At 31.4% G+C, this 25,247-nt stretch overlaps 1 protein-coding gene and 1 pseudogene across 1 annotated transcript; one reads left to right on the top strand and one right to left on the bottom strand.

Annotated features, from left to right (window-relative positions):
• Positions 1-3,717: 3,717 nt before the first annotated feature.
• LOC128190696 (toll-like receptor 4) lies at positions 3,718-11,054 on the bottom strand (annotated as a pseudogene).
• A 1,042-nt stretch (positions 11,055-12,096) lies between these two features.
• Positions 12,097-15,451, top strand: LOC128187159 (uncharacterized). Its single transcript, XM_052857407.1, has 4 exons — positions 12,097-12,179; positions 12,801-12,859; positions 14,372-14,515; positions 15,322-15,451. Exons 1-4 carry the CDS (start codon positions 12,097-12,099, stop codon positions 15,432-15,434), a joined length of 399 nt encoding a protein of 132 aa, XP_052713367.1. The 3' UTR covers positions 15,435-15,451.
• Positions 15,452-25,247: the final 9,796 nt, after the last annotated feature.

The following is a 25,247-nucleotide window of genomic DNA, read 5'->3' on the forward strand; positions in this document are numbered from 1 at the left end:
CCATTCATCCTCCTCATAATCATAAGTCTACATATGAGCACCCAGAAGTTATTGAAGATTACATTCATACGGGTTTAAGTAAGCAGAGGATAGCTGGCCCATTTACAAGACCCCCTTTACTTCTTTTTAAAACTTTTCCTCTGGGGGTTGTACCAAAATCCGAGCAAAACAAGTTTCGAATCATTCATGATTTATCCTTTCCTGCTCAGGACTCAGTTAATTCTGATATACCTAGGGAATACTCTCAGGTTCATTATGTTTCAATTGATACGATACTCAGTTTGGTGCATCAATATGGGATGGGTTCACTTATGGCTAAAACAGATATAAAGGATGCCTTCAGAATAATCCCCGTGAACCCAAAGGATTATCATTTTTTGGGTTGACTTGGAAAGGTCAGTTCTACTACGAACGCTGTTTGCCACTGGGGACAAGTAGCTCTTGTCAAATATTTGAGAAGTTAGGTACAGCTCTTCAATGGGTTATGTTAAACAAGCTAGAAGCAGGGGGTATGTCTCATATGTTGGATGATTTCTTTTTTATTGGACCTCCTCAGTCTGAAAAATGTAAAAATCATTTGATGAATTTGTTTGATTTATGTGGAAGGATTAATATTCCAATTAATGATAAGAAAACTTTCTGGCCAGTAACACGCATCACCATTTATGGTATTTTAGGTTGATTCTTTTGATATGATGAGTCGGCTGCCACCAGACAAATTAGAAAACTGTATGACTCTTGTATATCAGTTTAGTAGGCGTAAAAAAGTTACTTTGCAGGAGCTTCAATCATTAATTGGAGTCTTAAATTTTGCTTGTTTGGTAGTTGTTCCTGGTAGGGCATTTTTACGTCGTTTGATTGACTTGACTATAGGTGTGAAAAAACCTTATTATCGAAAAAAATTTAATAATGAGGTAAGAGCTGATTTAGCCATGTGGCTAGATTTTCTTCAAAATTTCAATGGAAAATCAGTTCTTTTTCCAGAGGAATGGGAATCTTCAGATGTCACGCGACTATTTACAGATGATTCTGGTTTTGTTAGGATTTGCTGCTGTGTTTGGTTCAAAATGGTTTGCTGATGAGTGGACACAAACTCTACCTTTGCAAATTGCCGTAAAAGAATTGTTTCCAATTGTTTTGGCTTTGGAAATTTGGGGTTCAGAGATGGCAAATAGAAAAATCTTATTTATGTCAGATAATATGGCAGTGTTAGAAGTAATCAATAAACAGTCCAGTAAGGAAAAGTGCCTCATGCATCTACTTCGGCGTTTTCGGATAGTGGCAGCAACACATGCTGCACAGTTAGGCTATTCTGAGAGTTTTATTCAGCATTTAGGCCGCTGGAACTCCAAAGAATTACACATATAAATTAGAATACAATCGTTTCAACTGTAATTATTTGTATCTACATTCTTTCTTACCCCTGCAGTTTATTTATAGCAGGCCAGTGATTAACTGCTGCTATTGATCTGTACCAAAAAATGTCCTTATGTTTGTTACTTTTTCCATAAGAGAATCTTGTGCGTAAAATAAGGAGGTTGTCTCAATTAATTTTGTTAGTTGTAGTATGTTTACAAGTGTAGTAATGTGTAATGATAGGTCAGTGTTTAACTGCTATTTTTTAGTTGCACATTGTGTCTTTAGAAATTGTTAGTACAACTTTATAGTTAGTCTATTAGAGTGCCTTCGGGTTATCACCTTGGAATTGCCATTCATGTTACATTTGTACGGGTTATAGTATAATGAATTATATGCACTTATTGCCAGGTCAGTGTGTAACTGCTGGTAACAGTATGCCAAGTCAGTGTTTAACTGTTGGTACATTTGACTATAAACTGTGATTTGTGTATGTGTTCACATCAGCATCAACAAGTGCACAACTCACCTTTGATGGCACAATGGAATTGCCAATTGTCATTATGCAATTCACATTTGGTGGCATATTTTATTTTTGAGGTGCCATCTTTTTTCTGGTTTTGTATATATTGTATATAATTTTGAACAAAATATTGTTTTTCTGTATTTTAAGGGGATCAGCATATTGATAAGTTATTTAACATTTTGTGTGAACAGTTTTGGGTCTGATCCCCTACTATGTTGTTTATATTTTTCTTTACTTTCGTCATTTTTAATAAATGACATATTTCATCATGCACAAGTGTTGAGTTCATTTATCAGACAGCAAAAACGGAGCTGCGGTGAGGTTGTGCAGCATGACAAAACATAAAAAAAACAATTATGTTAATAATTGTATTTATGTGTTGAATGCTATAATTTTATTTGCTGATTTATTGTATTTTCCATGTGTATGTTTGATTAGATAAGTTGCATTTCTTTCCCAGGCCTTGTAGAGGTCGTTGGCCATATTATGTAATTTCCCAGCAGTGTTCACTGTCCATGTCTATTTTTAGCCCAAATTCCTAGTCTAAAAACCTCCCAGTGACCTATTATGTAATTGCTAAAAATTCCATGGTGTAATTCTCCCCAAATTTAATTTAATAGCCAATCAAATTAAGCGATACGGTCACGTGGTTTGATGCGGTCAGTATCTGACCAGTGAGAGTAGGGTCATTCTGTCTTCATCTATGAGAGTGTTAGCACGAGTAATGTTTTGATACACCCACCACCATCCCCGTTTCTCCACTCCAATATTCGAAAGTTGCATACATGTACAAAATATTGTTATTTTGCATATGGCATATATTATTTTTGATGTGCCATCTTTTTGCTGGTTTTGTATTTTTTGTCTATAATTTTGAACAAAATATTGTTTTTCTATATTTTAAGGGGATCAGCATATTGATAAGTTATTTAACATTTTGTGTGAACAGTTTTGGGTCTGATCCCCTACTATGTTGTTTATATTTTTCTTTACTTTCGTCATTTTTATTGAGCCATGTGATTTACCTCATATGAGATGTTAATTGTATTTAAATAAGGAATCATTCTTTGAGTATTGTGAGGTGATAATATTGGTCGGGGCGTGATCAAATCCAATAAAGCCCGAATGGCTTTATAATATATTTGATCACGCCCCGACCGAAATTATGACCTCATAATATTCAAAGAATGATTCCTTATTACTTATATTTATATAATTGTAAGCCATCGTACGATTAAATATTTAAATATAAATAAGCAAACCCCGCTGGCACCTCAATTTTGCGTCATTTGTATTATGGGTTATATAGTACAAAATCGATATGTAGTGTTATTACAGGCAAAGACACTGGATAATGTAAATATAACAACATAATATGTTAACTCTTATTGTTAAGTTCATAAAATTTATAGGAATATTTTTCTTTTCTGTGTGCATGTCTTATCTACATTTTATGCAATATATTCTACTGGGAAAATACAACTTAAACATTATAAATTCTTGTACAGAAGAACTAGAAACAATGAAATTAATTTATGAGCCATACTATAGTTTTTATGTTTAAACTACAAAATGAAAGAGGAAAATTATTGCAATTTTCGAAGGTTATGAACTTTGACTAGCACTCCCTGAATTTTTAAACGGTCAATTACCCTTACCTATATTTTCTTTTGTTACAAGGGAACGTTTTTTGCAAATAAAAAAACGAAATAAGTAGTATAGGCCGGGATAAATATTGTTCCCAAACCAATGCACACTGTTTAAGTACAGAATGTCCCCCAGGATTCTCTAGCTCAGACAATGCTGACAGCTGCAGTTTACCGTGTGATTATCCATCATACGGAGCTCTGTGTGAGGGTCGGTGTAACTGTTCTAGGGAGGACTGTCACCACGTCTATGGATTTCCTGTAACCAGTAAGTCTTGATTTAGCACAGTGTTAGTCTTATTTTAGTAAAGTTCTTTTGCGTGCTTATTTTTGATTTTATCACACTCTTGTTCTTAGTCGACCGCAAGAATATGAAAAAGTAACTATTGCCTGTATCGGAGTTAAAAGAAATTCATACTAAAGTTATAATTACTGTTTCAATGATTAGGTGTAACATTATCATTTTAAAGGTAAAATCAACTTTTAACAGATTCATTATATCAACTGATATATTTGTTTGAACAACTATTTGTTAAATATATATAAGGTACTAAAAGAACCATTTAGAAAACATCTGCGATCCATTATTTATCCTGTACATTTCACACAGGTAAGTGATTATGCTACGCTAAGAAATTCCAAATGTATATAGACAGCTAGATATTTGTATAATAGAACAATAATTATACGCTCTATATTTCATCTGTTTTAGGAACGTAGGAATTCATATAATATATAACCAATGTACACAATGAGGCGGTATAAACAAATTCTATGTTTTACTTTCACGCATCTCATGAAATAATTTTACAGTCAACGTTTAGATAACACTTGCCTGTAAACCATGCAGATATTTTTTCAATCATATTTATCAACATACTAATAGTTTTTAAAAAGTAGAACCTTGGATTGAATTCTATATTTTCAAGAATATCTTCAACATGCACCCCGCCTGGAATGATATCTCTGTCGTGCAAACAGAGTTTGTTGTTATTTTGTGATTGACAAGTTTCGCCATGATCCATTTACGGTCACGTGTGCTCTATGCTACAAAGTCATAGAGGAAGTCGTCGCGCTGTTTTCCCGGCGGAGAAGTTCGTTGTACTTGCATGCATGTATACAGTACTTTATATCCCATCTGTATCTCCTGAGTTCGGCAAAAGAGAGTGCGATTAAGCATAACACACCGATCATAATAAGAGCTATCACCACGTACATCACCACGTATTGATTCAGCTCAAAGCAGTTGGCTGAGTCAAAGTTGACAAGGGAACACCCCCCCCCCACCATTGTGAGGGCGTGTTACATGTGAGCAGAGAGGCGTTGCCGGATGTTCAATTCATTTTGCTCTCATGCTATATCTTGAACCACTCCAATCTACAGACACAATCGAAGGGGTTTGATGAGAGATCAATCGAAACATCACACGTATCCCAGAGAACCCTTGATAAAGATTCAAGTGTAACGGATGTAAGCACATTACAATAAAAAGAGACTTTAATTTCCCAGAACTTGAAAGGCCTTTAGCAGAAGAAACTGAATTGAGTTAAATCTCTTATCAATAGACGATAACGATGGAAGATTTGTTAATGTTGGGCGTACAGTTAAGGATAGACAAGGAGCTTTGAAAGCATCCTTGATATGTTTACAAGAGACAGATCGGCTATTCTGTGTAAGATATTTCAAAAAGGGGATGTAAAGAAGAAAAGTGTAAAAATCAATCATATTCATGTAGTGCTTTTTAGTGCAACCTATGGACAGCTCTCGTAGATTTAGGGTTGCAAAAAGCATAGATATTGACTTCTAATACTAAGCCGTTATATATATATATTAATATGTCAAATCTTTGAAATATACAAAAGCAAACAACAGAGATAAAGAGAAAGATCTAGTTTGACCATTTCTTTTAAGTAAGCAGTGTTCGTAATCTGCGAGTAAAAAGGTCTCCGATATTTGAAAACGTCGAAATTTCTGCGGAGACGTCGGACTCTAGTGCCGTTCAAAAAAGATTATTTGAACCATAGCAAGGTCTCGGGAACTCTGGAAGGGAGTTCGATGACAGATCTAAAGTTTTTAGAGTCGGCAATCCATATAGAGTTTTGGCTGAAATCAAGTGTTTGCAGATTCAGAAGATTTTTTAAACTCTTCATTTCCACTTTTCTAACTTGACTTTGTTGCATAACAAGGTCTGTCAAATTTGAGAACCATTTGTTTTCCAAAAACGTATACATTGCTTTTAAAGCATACAACCAAATTCCCGAGAAGTTCAAGGGTCGATTACCCTAGTTTCTCAGTACATTCATCTAAAATGGCGTTCTATAACTGAAGTTTTGTCAATATATTGTCATTTAATATAAATACTATAAAATCTTACTGTGTTTATGTATCATACACAGGAAAACCCCGATGTGTTTTGAGCGTTATTTTAGAAAGAGAGTACGGTGTTGGTGTATCCGTTCTGTTACGTAGGTTGACGTCACTATGGTTGAGTCATTTTGACAGAACTACTGAGTATGTATCATTAAGTAAGGAATAACTGATGTTTGATTGTTAATTTGTTAATATTACTTAATATTATGATTGGTATTAGAATTTTGTTGTGTAATTCTATATACATGTATTTCTTGTTTACGATAAAATGTGGTTTTTTTTTCAAGATCTGATTTGTTCCTACATGTTGAACAATTAGTTCTTTTTAAATCAGCATATACGAGGCATATTTGACTCTAATTAACATCTGTGTTATTGTTTGATAAAACAATATGTTTTGCTTTCGAAACATATGAGTTTGCAAAGACAAAAACATATTATCTAATGAATTAATAATGAAGTTATAGATAAGAAATGTAATTTACATAAACATCATATAAAAGATGCATGCAATATTTTCAGCGTGAACCTCAATTTAGGTACAAATTCTTGGGAAATAAAATTGTTTTGGCGAAATCTGCATTGATTTGCTTTTTAATCTAGAAGTTCTTACCAAAATTATCTTTGTCCTGATAATATGTTTTCATATCAAATGGATTTCATGATATAATAAGATATATATGCCATATCTATTAAAATTCACAATTGACTTTTTTGGTTTATTCTCAGTTCTCTATAAGAACACCCTCAAATGTTTGCAAATATCCATCAATTTCATACATATTTTGAAAAAAAGATTCTGTCTTTACTTCTAAATATTCACACCACGATAGTAGCTTTTCTGTAAAGAAGACCAGAAAATAAATATTCGAGTCTAACCTTGATTTTTATTATGAATGATACTTTAAAGATACTTTAAAGAAAAAAAAACCGATGTAATAGTGTTTCGGTATAAACACTACTATTTAAAAGACGACATATAGTATTAAACTTTCTATTCAACAATAAACGTTTTTGAATAAAATATTTGATTTAAAATGATATACTGTTTAATTGTGTTGGAATTATTTTAAAAATTAACATCAATTTGTAAAAACATAAGCATGAATGTTGTCATGTGTTTTCGATATCATATCTACAAGATTTCTCAATGTCCCCTCCATTTCCGGGGCGGGAGGGGATGGGACTTAATATTGCCATATTTATATTTCATTTATCATATCACATAACAAAAACAGAAAAGGATATTAGGAAAAAGAATTGAATACTTTTTTCTCATTGCATCATCAAATGTTTTACATCATCTCCGACGAAGTTTCTTTTTCCCTATCAGCACAGTTACGGTTGAAACATTAATTCGGATGTATTTATCGTTTTTGATACACGAGAAATCACCAGTCTTCACATATTTTACGAATTTCTACCAATATAAACTACAACTACTTATTGATATTACAAAAATCATTATTATTTTTTTCTGTCCTGAATAACATCAGCATCAGTTAATCTGTTTTCCAGGAATCTAAATATTTCACTCTTTGCATAGTCAGATTGTCCTACCTAGTCACAGGACGACAGGGAATGTATCATAGGGTTGGCTTCAAGCATTGTGTTATACATTTGCCTTCAGCCTGATATTTTAACATTGTAAATATGTTACCATATGTAACATAATGATTTTATAATTTTATTAGATGTAATTTGAGCTACTCTCGGTTTATCCAATTAAGTTTGCATTTCCTTATCAATAAAAATCCAATTTTCAATATAAAAACATACAAAATTCAAAGAGTGAAATTTCTGAGATACCTCGTGAACTAACCTTCGATTATACTAACACTTATTTTATGGGAACGCCGTTCAAATAAAATTAAAATAGCAGAAGTTCTTGCATTGAAAGAAATGGGTAAATATGGGTGATATTTTTAACAGCCAATATAATGATTTCATATATACACGGCTGCAGCACCTTTTTGGTTTTTTTTCTTACGAAAAAAAGATTTAACTTTGGATGTTTAAAAATATTTTCATTCGGAAATGGCTTCAATGCAATATCAGTTTTCTGTACTTTTATCTCTCAATACATTAATAAATGAATTTATTGCTCATTTAAAAAAAAAAAAATTAATAGTCTATACCAAAAAGTCTTATCTATAATTATTTGATCACATAATTTTGCTCTCTTGAAATATTTAAAACTTCATTATTGCATTAAAACCACATTTTTGAAGTTATTAATCCGAATTGGGTTTTTTTAGCGAAATTCACATCAGATAATTAAGTCTTGTCAATGTTTTTTTTACAATCGTTGAAACTACACAATACTTATCTATAAAAGTTGGGAGTTTAGAAATGATTCTTAGAATTAGAGCTCTTTGTCTCCGATTCGTTTAATACATAAATGATATCAACAGTTTAAAATCGTAAAGGGGCATGGTCACGATTTTGGTCAAGATTTATTTTTCCGATTTTAATGTTTACAATACTTCAGTAAGGCATTTTTAATAGGCAACCAAAATTTAGGTGTTATTTGTTGAGTTATAAGCGAGTTACAGAGCTTACAATTCTTCGCTATGTAAACAAAACGTTTATTTACATTTTGAATGTTAGTATGAAAATTCCAAAAAAACGAATGTGTTCATCGTTAGGGGCTGTTGATTTATGCTCAAAATGAATAATAAGACAGACAAACCAGTTTAAAAAGATTTTTTACTGGTGTATTGAACCTATGAAAATAAAAACTGGGCACGAGCCTTGTTTACATGAGGAAGAATTGTAAGCCCTATATCTTGCTTAAAACTCAACGACTGGCACCCAAATTTCATTTGATCATTAGAAATGCATTTCTAAAGCATTGCAAATAATAAAACCAGAAAAATAATATTTGACCAAAATCATGACCATGCCCCTTTAAATAACTATCAACTATAGTGTTAATTATGCATGTTTTGTCAATCAGGATTCTACACCATTCAGCTTTTAATTAAAGGGACATGGTCACGTTTTTGGTCAAAAATTATTTTTAGATTTAAATATTTACTAGCTTCAGTAAGGCATTTTGAAAAATGCAACCAAATTTTGGGTGTCAATTATTGAGTTATAAGCGAGTTACAGAGCTTACAATTCTTTGCTATGTAAACAAAGCTTTTATTTACATTTTGAATGTTAGTATGAACATTCCAAAAAAACGAATGTGTTCATCGTTAGGGGCTATTGATTTATGCTCAAAATGAATAATAAGACAGACAAACCAGTTTAAAAAGATTTTTTACTGGTGTATTGAACCTATGAAAATAAAAACTGGGCACGAGCCTTGTTTACATGAGGAAGAATTGTAAGCCCTATATCTTGCTTAAAACTCAACGACTGGCACCCAAATTTCATTTGATCATTAGAAATGCATTTCTAAAGCATTGCAAATAATAAAACCAGAAAAATAATATTTGACCAAAATCATGACCATGCCCCTTTAAATAACTATCAACTATAGTGTTAATTATGCATGTTTTGTCAATCAGGATTCTACACCATTCAGTTTTAATTAAAGGGACATGGTCACGTTTTTGGTCAAAAATTATTTTTAGATTTAAATATTTACTAGCTTCAGTAAGGCATTTTGAAAAATGCAACCAAATTTTGGGTGTCAATTATTGAGTTATAAGCGAGTTACAGAACTTACAATTCTTTGCTATGTAAACAAAGCTTTTTTTTTTACAATTTGAATGTTAAAGTGAAAATTCTAGTTTTAAACACATAATTAATGTGTTAATCGTTAGGAACTGTTAATTCATGCTTTAAATGAATAAGAGGATAGACAAATCAGTTTGAAAATGATTTTTACTGGTATATTTAACCTATGTAAACAAAAACAGGACACGAGCCTTGTTTACATGAAAAAGAATGGCGAGCCCTGTATCTTGCCGAAAACTGAACGACTTTCAAATTTCATTTGATCATTAGAAATCATTCATTAAACATTGTGAATATTAAAAATAAAAAAAAACTTGACCAAAATCGTGATCCTGACCCTTTAAGGCCCTAAACTTTTTAATATCATTAACTCCTATACCGCATATTCTTGTCTTCCAATCACAGTATCTCTTTTTATACTGTCTCCTATATTCAAAATGAAATTAAATATGCTACTTCTTAGTTGTCTTATACATTCAGGGTCAGTATATGTAATATATTAAACCCACATATCTATTCTAGAAAAAGCTAATGAATTAACAATACATGCTTTTTCAAATAAAATTATTTATATTTTTCAGGACTCAGAAAGTATTCCCATATTTAAAAACGAGTGTAACTAATTAAGTCAGTAGCATTGATTATTATCATTTCCAATGTTAATACCTTTTTATCTCATTAAATGGATTCTAATTACAAATCATCTACTTATTGTGGACCGATCACAAAATTATTTTATAGTTAGAACTAATTGATTTCATACTTCATTTTATGTGCCTTGCACTTCCGGCATCTTATACATGGGTCACCTTTTAATTTGTAAACAATAATTTAATAATTTTCAACTCCACACACTGGACGGCTGCGGACACATTTTCTTTTTTTTAAAACTATTATTTAAAAAGTGCCTGTTTGGGAGGGTAACAGTTGAAATTGACACCCCGAGAAAAACCATTGTCAACCAACGCGAAGCGGAGGTTGACAATGGTTTTCGAGGGGTGTCAATTTGAATTGTTATCCTCCCAAACAGGCACTATTTATTTTGTTTTACTGAATGTCTTAATTTTAAAGAAAACATCACTGCTTTTAGATAGGAATAACGTAAATTCTAATGCGAACCGTACGCGCATGATTTTCGCGCATGTAACAATTCGTAATGTTACCCGTTGCTAAGTGCATTGCTAACGCTGAGGGTAATAGAACAGATTATGAACTGCGTCTAAACCAATCAGATTTCAGTATTTAACATGAAAGTATAACAATAGAAAATGTGCCATTTTTCATCATTTTTGACTGAATCTTAAAAATATGCCAAAATATCTAAGTCATAACTTTTATTTTAAAACAAGATATTTTTTTTACTTTTTTAACTTGCTACTTTATATACACACAAGTTCAAGATGGTATATGTGTATTTTTCTGAGATTTAAACAACTAAGAAAGCGTACCTTCTTTTTCTTATCCATTTAAGGAATAACATCGGTAACATAAGGGGCCAAAAAAAAAATTCACGGAGTAAATCCAATTGCAAAGAACACTTTTCATTTATTTTATGTGAATGGGTTATTTTTATCCCCACCACAAAGTGGGCTACTTTTATGTTAATTCAGAAGAGTTGAATATATCATTATTAATTTATACTTTCTTTTACAACAGAGTGTTACTGTAAATTTCAATAGTGTTACTGTTTATTACAATTTTATCATAGAACAAAATGAAATAATGAAAAGAAAGATTAGTTTTTATGCAAAAATAATGGTAACAGAAAGGACGGTAACCGTAACAACAAGGACAATTGCGTTTTTGTTTCTTGTACCGGTAATTTCTAGAAAATGACATCTCACTGATGATAGTTAGGCTAATGATGAAATGTTTGATAAAGTTCAATAAGCATTAAACATCCATGGACTATTAAAGGATGCATATTTACACTGTATTGTTCTTTCTGTTACTTCAATATTTGAAACATCTGGTAGTTTAAAAATAGCAATTATTTTTGGTTTTCCTCTGAAAAATTGAAAAGGACTAAGAATTACTTTTTTGCAAGGATTGGGGTTCTTTAAACGTGAACAACCCAGATTTATGTTATAGCATATAAAATATGTTAATAGAAAAACATCAAAATCCTATTGCAAGCATAAATATTGCACGATGTGTCAACCAGTGTGAATCTAACTAGCACCTAAATACTCATAGATTATTAACCGCGTATGACTCCTAACGTCGTCGTCGATCCAGGTCTGTAAATAACATTGCTTATTACAGAATCAAAAGTTCAGCTTTCATTTTTTAGATAATCACTCAATGTAACAATTGCCTTCCCAAGAGTAGTTGATGCATCTTTATTACTGAAAGGAACAAAGGCAGCAAAGACTTTGTTGATTTTAGTGATTTTTATTGATATGGGTTTTCTCTCTCATTTAGATGAAGTAAATATGCTATAAAAAAGTAAACTGAACTCATCATAATTAAAAACAGGCTTTATGAGATACTTCCTGATCAACAACCATGGATAGAACATTTCTGAAGATGGTTCACATATTTTCATTGTTTGTCACAGGGTACTCACAATCAACATGCAGACCTCCGCTGTGAGTAGATAGGCTCTTTTTAAGGAATAAGTAATCGTTTATTGAGTATTCTGTGGTAACATATGGTGGTCGGCTTGATCAAATCCAATAAAGCCCAAAATCCGTATTTGATCACCATATAATATTCAAATAATGATTTATATATTTTTTTTAGATATTGATCGATTAGATATCAAAATGTTGATTTTTATGGTATTTTAATTTCGTTTAATTATGCAAACGCCTATTGTGCCCCAACCGAACGTCATCCGCGTCATTGATGAAATGTAATGGACTATACGTTACAAAATCAATTAGTAGAGACACTAGAAAATGTGAATATTTGGATATGAGGAAATATTAGATTAACTTATTAAAAGTCTAAAAAGATAAAACTATCATTCGAATTATTTCCTAAGGAAATACTGACACATTTGTATAACTTCACTAAAATCAATGATGTTGCTCATCTGTTGTATTTTTCCTTTGAACTGCTGGTTTTTAGAACATTGTTTGTTATTACCACTTTTTATTTTTAGATATAAATCCCTGATTGACTTTTCTGTAAAGAAGTCTTGAAAGTAAACCATTATGTCTAACCTTAATTTCCTTATGTCTACTGAAATAGAGTTCTATTTGCAGACCTGATGGGATACCCTACTGCTGTCCTTTCTACTTTTTAAAACAAAACGTATGTGTCGGTAAGTTATTGGCTTTCACTTTTAATAACATTTCGTTATAAATATTGGAATATTATAACCTATTCTAGCTTGTCTCGTAAATACGCATTCATCATAATAACAAGTTAAATGACATACAATTTCCCGGAAAAATTAGGGTTAAGCACATAAAACCTCGCAACTACACTTAGCTACATCCTTCTCAATCTAGAGTATTCATGGAAGGCTGCTTTGAATTTGTGTCATCAAATCAGTCTTATCGTTATATTACAAAAATGATTATTTTATTGCTGCTCTGAAAAAAAAAACCGGAATCGCATCGAAATCAGATGACGACTATGAAGCAAAATACTAGTATATACTCTGACACAACTGATTGTTCTAACGATTTACGCTCGCAAGAAATCAATTTTGTGCATATCAATGTTGTGTTAATAATCTAAAGAGTAACTTGCTGAAAAAAACCCCCTAAAACATGTATCGGAACAATTTCATTTAATATTAAAAATATAATTAACAGTATAAATTAGTTGATAGGATAAATAACATATCGATAACATAGCAGAACGTTTCATCCCAGGTAATAGGAAAAACATAGTGTGCCGCATGTGATGTGAATAGCATATATAATTCTTCCTTTTCTCCAACAATAAATTACAGTGTATTTGTTAATTTGAGTAATTTTGAAACAAATGTGTTTTATAATAAAATGTTTTGTATTCATTACATGTATGTATCTTACATGTATCAAGATTTATGTTTTGCCTATATAGCCGAGTGGTCAGCATGCTTTTTACATGCACTGCTTTGAGAATTGATCCCACAGGTTGATCTAAAAAGCAACCGCGGGCCAGAACTAACGAAAGCTTAATATTTGAAAATTCATTTACTTCAGACAGCCATGTGTTTAATGAATAGTTATTGGAATATTTGTAAATTTATTTAGAACACCTTTGAGTAACGGCAAATTTATTTGAATTATATCTCAAAATCCCGTAAGGCGTGACAGCGTGTACGTGCCTAGAGGTAAAAAAAAAACCCCAAGCCGGGGGTTAACACTTAAAAGTATTGAATGTCTGTGTAAATTGTTAGTCGCATATCTTCACTTTGGAAGGTTTTTTCTGTTACAATATACGTGCATTAATTGATATAAGGAATAAGGAATCAATCTTTGAGTATTATGAGGTGATAATTTCGGTCGGGGCGTGATCAAATCCAATAAAGCCCAAAGGGCTTTATGATAGATTTGATCACGCCCCGACCGAAATTATCACCTCATAATATTCAAAGAATGATTCCTTATTACTTATATTTATATAATTTTAGGCCATCGTACGATTTAATCTTTAAATATCGATAAGCAAACTCTGCCGGCGCCTCAATTTGGCGTCATTTGTATTATGGGTTATATAGTACAAAATCGATAAGTAGTGTTATCACAGACAAAGACACTGGATAATGTAAATATAAAGGATTATACCCTCTGGATTGAAAAAATCAATCAGTCATTAGTCTTGATGTATTATTGAACAGAATGTCCCGCTGGATACAACAAGTCACCCAGTGGTAACAACTGCAGCGTCCCTTGTCGTCATCCATCATACGGAGCTCGGTGTGAGAGTGTGTGTAACTGTTCTAAGGAGGACTGTCACCACGTCGACGGATGTCCTGTGACAAGTGAGTCATGATTTGGCAGAGTGGTATATTCCTATTGCAGTAAAGTTCCTTTGAATACTTATATTTGGTTTTATCACAGTCTTCTATTCTGTCGATCGCAATAATGTAAAAAAGCAACTATTGCTAGCATCGGAGTTTAAGGTAATTCATACTAAAGTTATAATTACTGTTTCAATGAATAGATTAGAATTAACATTTTAAAGATCATGACAATTATTAGACAATTTTATTACATGTTCACCTAAATTTTTGGTGGATTTCACTCATGTAATAAATGATATTACACTGCGTTCTTACGCCACGTGACGTCATAACTAAACATTACGTAGCTCTAGCCGGATGATTGGCGTAAAATAAAAAAGTAACGAAATCAAAATAGTTCAGTTAAAAAGTATAAAGTTATAAACGTGAAAGCTTTTAAGCGGTGTCTTTTCCCCTAAATTGATGCAAATATGTTAGAAAATGAAATGCTTGTTTGTTAATCTTCAAGGATATTTATGCGTAAGGTTGTTGACGTCTTAGTTAAAGTAAATGTGTGTGCGGATCAGAATTATAATGTTTACGGAAAAGATTTAGGTTAAACAAAAGTGGTAAAACATGTGATAAAAAGAATCTCTCAGGATTTGCGATGTATACGATTGTTATCCAACTCGTTGTGTGTTTTCTATCACCTCGTTAAGGTTTGTGGATAGAAAATACACAACTCGTTGGATAAAAATCATATACCATCGAATATCGTGAGAGATCCTATATTTATCAACCGGTATATTTGTTTGAACAACTATATGTTAAAATTATGTTTCCAGGTACTAAAGGAACTTTCCAGAAAAACTCTTCGATCCATTATTTATCCACTTTATTTTACACAGGTAAAAAATTATGCAACGCTTTTTACAGATTAAGTTCTAAACACAATTAAACTGCTAAATACTTGAGTAATGGGACACAAAATACACGCGCTTATTACATTTTATCTTTTTTAAGGAACAAATGAAACTATCTTAATATTATATATAACTAATTTACACAGCCAAACGGTAATATGTTTTACGGTGTGACCGTTGGGGCGAGCGCAGAAGGATCCACACATCTGTCATTATTGTTAAATGCAACCCGTGGACTTGCCCTAAGCAAAAAAACTTTGGCTTTGTCTCGAAAACTTTTACCACCACAAGAAACCCGAAGTTATCAAACTTTGATTCCAATGGTCCCTTCCCAGGCTTATACACTTAAACTAACTACCACTGAGCATTAATAAAATGTTAAACAGACTTATTAGAATATTACACAAAGCCCTTTTGGTTTTTTTTTAATGTAAATACAATTATGTTTTATCATTCCTTTACCTTTAAATAATGATCATTTAGATTAGTAAACAATAAATTGTGTGTCTGTGTTATTTCTCATTTTGTTCCTTATTGTTACCTGTATTTTAATTATTTTCCCTAGTTACATCCATTTTGTTTTTAATCTTTTTAAAGAATAATGATTGGACTTTTCTTTTTTAATGATTTTTTGTCACCTACCTAACGTATCCATATAAGATTGGATTAATATGACAGTAAAGAACAAGGGACGTTATTGACGGAATTTGGCCGAACTATGGAACTTGGATGTGAATTTACTAGGCAAAAAAATTATCAAAGCAAAACTAATCTGCCAAAGAGTCACCGTTACTTCCTACACGTTACACTCAGTACAGATGCTTGATCCACCTCTAAATTTAAATTAAATTAAAACGCAAGATCACTGTGACGTCATACTTAACTTTCTTTTGCACTCGACAGTTTTCGTATATTGTCGGACAAATTCGGGGAAGGAAATGACGTCATATATCAGCAAAAGTTCAGATAGATACAGTTATTTTTACGTAAGCATGTGTGTTGTTTATTTAAAGTTTTTAAAAGGATTTTTTATTGTTAAAAAATAGATTTATGCGATTTAGAGGTAAGAATTTTCCTTAGAAACGCTTCCTGTTCCGCCATGTTGCTATGCACCGCAAAGGATCATTGGGATAGTAGAACGTTTTCACGCGGGTCCACAAAATTTTCTTTGAACAATGTGCAAATTTCAACTCGAATTTCCACCGTTCGTACACGTTGTCTATGGAGCTCGCTACGTGAGCGGCGCTTCGCGTCGCCTCGCTGCGCTCGCTATTAAAGAAATGTATGTTTTTAACCATGCAGGGATTTATTCAACATAATAATTACCAATACATATATATCAACGTTATAATAGTTTAAAAAAAAATTAACTACAATTTAATAAAGTTGTCTAACAATCAATATTGACTAAAACGACGTGAAAGAGTTTTTTGTTAACTGGCGAATGAAATATATCATACTTTGAAACAAAACCCTCAGTATTGCACATCTATATTACTATATTGAATTAATAGACTCGAATTATTGGGCTATAATACCGATAAATTGGAAGAGTACTGTCTTTTTTATATTTATTTTAAACATTTTGGATACTTAAGAATTACCAATTTGTTTTTATTTTTTCTCAATCAAGCTTCACTAATTAATTATCAACGAACATTCATTTAAAAAATCCGGAAATCATCTGGATATTTTGGATTTTACAATCTTGCGCATTGCATTCACGCTATATCACGGGAGGCTCTTTAGTTTATGATTTCACAATATCATATTTGCATGGATAAACTCAGAAACAATATTACAATTACGTGTAAATTTTCAAGCAGCTCTAATATATAAAGGACTAAGTGCGGTTTTATGCATTTTTTGCCCCAAAAATCAAAGTTTAAGAAAGAGTTTTAAAAATAAGGTGAAAGATAGTTAAAATCATGTTGGAAATAAATGTGTAAAAGGTTATCACCACAGTGACGTCATAATGTAGAAATGACGTCATGAAGATTGCGTAATATGATAAATTGATGATTTGTGGCAAAATATGGGTGTTTTCCGATGGTTTTTCGACTAGGAACCATCAAGCGCAGGCTTGCTCAAGTACCATTTTTTAGTATAATGTGTATAACTATCTGAAGAAAAACATATGTTAAAATCGCACTTGAGCAGACCTGCGCTCTATACTTCCGAATGCAAAATATAGAGCAAAAATTAGAATATTTTCATTTGTTTGCAAATTTGCGGGAATTGGGTCATTTAGGTGACGTCATAGATAAACACCGAAGGAGCAATGATGACTAAAATCAACATCAAAGTTATAGGAATCCTCTATACAATGATTTGTGAAGATTTTATTTTTATACGATACAATTTAAAAATTGGTTGAAATCGGGGGCAGATATTTGACCATACCGCACATAGTCCTTTGTCATATATTCTGTATTCAATTGACAAACATAAATATCTACAATTGTAAAGGCATATTAAAGTTTCTTAATTGGTTTGAAGATTATTACAACCTTTTTGCTAAATAAACAATCTGATGTATTCTATACACAATACAATGCTCCACTCATAATATTTACTCCATACAACCTATTTCAGGACAGCTTCTCAACATCAAAATCTAGTAAATGATTCCAGACTGTCTTTTTTGGTGTTATAATGGACAGACCATTATGACGTCATGATTGAAGCTTTTCCCGTAATTTATGGCTTTAAAGAATTTTTTTTAGAAAAAAAACCCCAATATTTTGACATTTTATATTTAATCATGGGAAAAGTAATCCCGGTACCTTTATTCAATTTGACATCATTTTAAAGAGGTCAAGAGCTTGTTTAATGTCGTTTTTGTAGAAACTATAAGCATTATATATATATATATATATATATTTCATTAGTCAACATAACTCCGAGATTTGTTACTTTAATCCTTCATATTTCAATGGTTGGTTAAATATGCATTTTCATTGTATTTACTTATGAAACAAAGGTATTGTTATGAATCATCATTAAAAGAGTTTATATCTTAAATTTCATAAACCTGTAGGCACCTTTTCTTTACTAGAGCTTGACCTTAACTCTACATTATACACAATACAACTAAATTATACATTCTATATGTAAACAATCTAAATACTAAAAAAAGAATGTGGCAAAGGGAACAATGCCATCTGGTGGTACCAATCGCTATGATATATATCATTTTTTTCACTATCTCTATCTAATATTAAATTTGTTTAATTTATGGTTTAAAAATTTAAACATAGATAATCACATATTACAAAGCTCACCGAGACGAGGCATCGCCTTTATGAGGCATCACCTTTCTAAGACCACTTTTATTATATTTTATGAAAATCATACGTTATGATCTTGGATATTCATGGATACTGTTTTGACACAATATCGTATATCATCTGTTAAAAAATTGTTTGATAATTATTATTCATTTCATACGGTATCATATCATACAATGTTTATCAATACAATAATATAAAGTACAATATTGCATCATATCATCAAATACAATAAAATACCGTAAAAAAATATATAGATATGATATTGTAACATATGATAGGACATTGTATTGCGTTTTACATTATTGTATTTGATAACATAATACAAAATCATGAAACATAATGTATCACAATAATGTACATCATGATTTCATATTGTATAATATATTATGATATTGTATTGTATGATACTGTACCATATTTGATACATAAAATGATATTGTTACATATGATACAATTTAATTTGATGCAACATTGTGTCATATCATATGATACTTATCATGTATTTGTAAAATATAATATAATACAATATCATATTATATATATTGTATCATATGATACAATATTATATATTACAATATCATATGATATATTTTAAGTGATATAACAATATATAAAAAAAATTATTTTAGGAATCACGTTTAGGAATCATATAGGAATCATGTTATATCATTTAACAACAAACACATCTATCAAGCAGGATTGAGTGAGGTAGGAGATTTTTAGCATCCTTGATAATGGAAATCCGGCTCTGCATCTGAAGCTACCACTACGAATCATTTATATTATAGTTAAATCAACAATGCAAGCTATTATCTATAAAAGATGTGACCTGTTCCAAAATTTAAACCTCATCCAGCTTCCAAAACCTTTGGCTCAGATTTAGCATTCAAGCCTGTCAAGTGCATCAGTATTATAAGACACATCATCCATGCAAGTTTAGTGAAGTTAGGACCAGTTATAACTAAGATATCATCATTATAGGGCACCTATAACCTTAACCAGCTCTTAAAACCTTAACCTCCTCCAGCATCCGAAACCTATGGCTCATATTCAGCATCCATGCCTTTTAGGTGCATCAGTATCATAAGACACATCACCCATGCAAGTTTGGTGAAGTTAGGACCAATAATACCTGAGATATATTTTTAGCATCCTTGATAATGGAGAAAAGGCTTTGCATCTTAAGCTACCTCTGTGATTCATTTATATTATAGTTTCTACAACTATGCAAGTTTAAAAAAGTTCTATTATCTATTTAACATGTGACCTGTTCCAAAAAACGTAACCTTATTCAGCATCCAAAACCTTTGTCACAGATTCAGCATTCAGGCCCGTCAGGTGCATCAGTATCACAAGAAACACCATCCATACAAGTTTGGTGAAGGTCCGGACGCCGAAGCCGACGAGGGTATAGCATAAATTCTCCCTGACTTCGTCTCGATGAGCTAAAAAAATTAATACAAAGATATCTGTACGTGTAAAATGATTTATTGTGTAAGATGACAGGTGCTCTACATTTGTTACCGGAATGAGCAATAATCTTGTCCGCTTACCATTTCAAGATCACAATTGAAAACTTGCAGCTCAGAAACCTTTATCTGCAATTCATATCGTAAAACTTCGGATAACTACTGCAATAAGACCAATAAGAATCGCATCAGCTCTATGTCAACTACAGAGGAAGTAAGGTCGTCGGAACATGTGGACTTTTAACCACATGGACAGAAAGCATACATTGCTTTTAATTCGCATGATTATATTAGTCAACCAGTGTCTAAATTCTCATACATGAGTGAGTATGTAAGAAATGTCATGTCATATTCATCATTTGTTGAGTTTGAATACACACTTTTTGAATTAATAGATGTGTTCTACCTTTTTATCTTTTTCATAGTGTTAATGTTTTTAAAATGAGTTTAATAAAAGAATTCTAATTTATTATTGATCCAATTTGGCGACATTAAGAATATCTAAGTCATATATTGTATAAAATAACTATAGTTGGGATATTACATGTATTAAGGGGTAAAAGCGAGGTAAGTAGAATTTTTAAGTTCTCCTTAAAGATAGCGTAAAGATGCTTAAAGGTAATACGTAGCTTAAAGACGATCTTTAAGCCACCTTTAAGCTATATGTGTTGCTTAAAGATGGCTTAACGAAAGCGTAAAGATGGCTTAAAGGCTGCTTAAAGACTATCTTTAAGCCACCTTTAAGGACAACTTATAGGTCCTTAATGTCCAAACTTCTTTAAGCCACCTTTAAGCTACCTTTAAGCCACCTTTAAGCCACCTTTAAGCCATTAAAAAATCTTTTAATTTAATATTGTGCTTAATTTACCAACAAAATATATTTACTATATGATAATGATAGAAAAGATATTAAAAACGGTTTTTGTTCTAGAAAATAAAATGAAAAAAAAAATTTATCAAAACGCCCAATGCGATGATTGAACCCGGGACCCTTCGTTTACCAGCATCACCTCACTTCCTCTGCGCCACGGGAACTTACATACTAAGAGAGGTTTTTATATCCTATATATCAGTGGATATTGAATCAATGTATTCAATGTGTATTTTTTACTTGAAAAGATTTTGACTTCCATTCAAATTGTAACAATCAATCATATCTAATTTATAAATTACATGCATGCATATATTTAGAATGAAATACGGAACTTGGTCTTTAGTGAAAAAAAAATATATTATACCTTAATGGAATCCGATAGGCTTACTTAGTAAATAAATTTAAACCGAGTAGATAAACGTTCATCTAATTCACAGCTAAATGAAAAGCAAGGAAGAAGATGAAATCATTTCTTTTATTAAATGCATTGAAACTATTAGGGTATTAGTTCTACGCAATTTTCCCGGTTTTCATGATCACCATGATCACGGCGCCGTTCCGGTATGTTTAAACATTTACTTGTATGCATGATTTTTAGACTATCAATTCTATGACAAACAATATTACCAATTACGGGTGACGTATTTACTGCATGTGGCAATTGCAAATGATGTATACATATACTGTTTGATGTACCAGGCAGGGTATGTGACATATTAATTCTTATACTTATATTTAAACAATTAACCCCTATTTATGATCACCGGTACAGCGATTGATTAGCTTCTAGATTTTATTCTTACATACATGTATATTTAATTTGTAGACGAAACATTTTTAAAACCCAGAGTTGGGAAATAATACTTTGAAAATGAATTACAAATTTAAATAAACTTTTATTCACTAGACTTATCGTATACACGTACATACTAAGATTTCAGCGCCTTTAGAAACCCTGACTTGCACCTGGGCACACGACACACCTGTTGTGTATATCTTGTATATTCTGTGTTAGTTCCAGGGGTTTTCTTAAGTTGGACAAACAAAGGACTCTAATTAGATATACACAAACGAACGTACTAGCGTTAAAACAATTCTAAACTTTTTTGAGCTTCATTGATTAAACAACAAATAATTCTTAGGATCAAGTTTATACTTTTTTTGCATATACTGCAGTAATTAGTTTTAAACTAAGTCAAAAGTATGCAAACATTATTTTACATGTAATATGATGTCGTTTTGAACTTAAACTAATTTAATTTTGAGTGATCATGCAGTCATTGATAACTTCCTTACTGAGAGTTAAAAAAAACTTCCTCATTGTTAATTAAGGCTTCAACGGAAGAGTTTCTAACGGCTATTTCAATATTTGCACAATTCGTCACGGGGAAATCTCGTCCTACGGCAAATCACCAGGACTCTATTTGTTCACAACATAGCATTATTTTCATACAATATATTAACTTTTGAACAATACATGCGATTTGATTAAATTGCATGTTGTTAAGTTTAGTATAGAACCTGATTTGCAAAAGAAATGCTATTAATTCATTGGTTATTTGTCTAACTGATGATACTGAGTAAACTCATATTAATGTGTAACTAACATTACTACTTGAAGACAACAATTGATATAAGTAATAGTAAGGTTAACTGAAAACTTTGATTGTGCTGTTCATTTATCTTTTGCGATGTCATTGAAGAATCATCTTAACTGATGTAAACGAAATGAAAACAAACACTTTGAATAATATGAAACCTGTAGCATATCATGTTTTTTGTCTGGTAAGTCTAAACTCGTTACAATAATTTGTAATTTTTGTCGGATTCCGACGTTAGGAAGAATAATAACCTTTGTAGAATAATGATGTTAATGTTTTGCAAATATATAGACGGGAACGGTATGAAATTCTACGAAAATTGTTGTAATCTATATATACTTTACTCTATACTCTATAAATACATGTATAAATTCGTCATTGTAAATAAAATAAGGATGTTTGGATAAAATTGTTTTTAAAAATGCACGGAATATTTAGACCCGTTATACACACTACAATGGCTTTGAAATGCAAAATACACATTTATCTGCGCTACCTGAAAGAGTTGTAGCGATAAACTTTGCATTAAAATACCATTAAGAGAAACTATGTAACCCAATTGCAAGAGCTAGGTGTGCAGTTAGCACAACAACGATATCTCAACGCTTGAAAACTCTTGTAAATGTCGGTAAAACGCAGAAGACTTAAAAAATGAACATTGAATTATTTTGAAGAACTGTTATTACTGAATAATTCTAAAAATTAGGAGATTCAAAACTCTATTGATTTTGCAAAATCACACACGATGATTGATAAGTATGAATTACCGACTTCAATTTCTGACTTATTACAAAGTAATGTTTATTGGAAAATGTATGTTTTAACTATGTTATGTAAAGCATATATTAGATAAATGATACATGGACATAAAGTGTCAGGTGTCATTTATTTTTAAAGATTAAAACAAGCATCAATAATGCGAGTAATTTGATTTGCTTACTACGTCAGTTGTATGTAGAAAAATTCCAGTACATGTATGTAGAATATCATTTGATTCTATTCTGCAGCTTACACAGAAACAAAACTTAAGGAAAGAGTCTTCTCATTATCAAACATACTTTTTATAATAAAAAATTCATGAAATGTTGACACAATCAAACGGATCATATTACCAAACGATTCTATCAGTTAAATTAAATTCGACCATTTTGTTTTCGCATAAAGGTCAGGTCAAGGTCACTACCTTTTTCCTAAAGGATGATAAAAATAAGTGTACCTCTTTGTAGTTCTGTAGACATTTGTTTAAGAATTGAAGATTCTATTCTTCAATGAAATAATAGAATATTGGATTGTTTATCAGCTTATACCACTAAACTGGAATAAATATTTACACTAAAATTGACATTTCTTAGCCCGCATCTCCTCTAATTTTCTTAAATTTTGAAGAAATTTGATTATTTTTTATGCTTCCAATAATAAAATATTTCGGATTTTTTTGTATTACGAAGGCTTTATATACGTAAAGATATAAATTGACAGAAAAGCTTATATATTAACCATTTAATATGAGAGAAAAACTGATTTTAGTGATTTTTTCACAAAAATCAATGTATAGAATGAACGCTTAAAAAAATCCAACATTAATGTTATTGTTTTTAAAATGCTAAAACTGACTCATTATTCTGCAGCAATTCTGAATTGCAAAACATGTGATATTTTCCTACGCCAATATTACGCCAAATATATAGTCCTTGTTAGATTCAAAACATTGATTACTTTTTTTATGCCAAGTTGAAAAATAGTAAAAAATGAAAGAAAAATATACTATTTAAATTTCCTTTTATCTTGATTTAATGAACAATTAATGAAATTTACGTTTGACAAGTCGAAAACCAGAAAAGACTTCTTTCTTAAAATGTAAAACTAGTCAATAAGCTTTTTAAACGCTCATAGAAAAGACAAAGATAAACACGCTTAACCATAAATTACCCTTCATAGTTCTGTTTTTTCACAGGGAAACTTTTATTTCATTCATAACAAGAACGTCCTAAAGGTGAGTTATGGCTTTTCATTATCTGAAGTTTGTTTTATGTGTTGCATCAGTCTCTTACGGAATTTCTTAGTCTATCTGCAGGCCACCTGGGTAAGGAATGTTAATCTTTTATGTGTTGAATATGTCAATTTTCTCCCTCAGTCTGACAGTATACAAACTTGTAAATCCTGGTGTAAAGCAATATCAATGTTGCTCATTCAACATACTTATATATGGTAAAAATAAAAAAAAACCAGTTATTATGAATTGATATATCTTTATCCAAATTAAACTCTTAGCCTGACTACTCTTCTATGCGATTGAAAACAATGAGATATTGATACTCATCGCATATCTGAGCAATTTAACCAACTTTCACAATAGAAACAAACAAGGAACCAACACATTTTTATATGTATATTTGTTTGTAAAATTTTAGCCTGATTAGAGTCAGTATAAGTATTTGTATCAATAATAAGCTTGCCGTTAAATAGTTACACTCTCTTATCCCTATGTTTATTATTTGATAAATCGCTGTACTTACTCATTATCATTTTGACAAATTATAAATCTAATCCAGGACAGGATTGTCTACAGATGACACCAATTTGAATTTGAATCCTTTGTATTCCCTTTCTT

The sequence above is a fragment of the Crassostrea angulata genome, chromosome 6 (assembly GCF_025612915.1).
Source record: "Crassostrea angulata isolate pt1a10 chromosome 6, ASM2561291v2, whole genome shotgun sequence".
NCBI classification, from domain to species: Eukaryota; Metazoa; Mollusca; class Bivalvia; order Ostreida; family Ostreidae; genus Magallana; species Magallana angulata.

Excerpts from the sequence above, each read along its gene's own strand:
- LOC128187159 (XM_052857407.1), top strand. The coding sequence starts at position 12,097 with ATGGATAGAACATTTCTGAAGATGGTTCACATATTTTCATTGTTTGTC. Across the intron at positions 12,860-14,371 it reads AAAACAAAACGTATGTGTCG|AATGTCCCGCTGGATACAAC; the intron begins GTAAGTTATTGG and ends ATTATTGAACAG. Across the intron at positions 14,516-15,321 it reads CGACGGATGTCCTGTGACAA|GTACTAAAGGAACTTTCCAG; the intron begins GTGAGTCATGAT and ends TTATGTTTCCAG.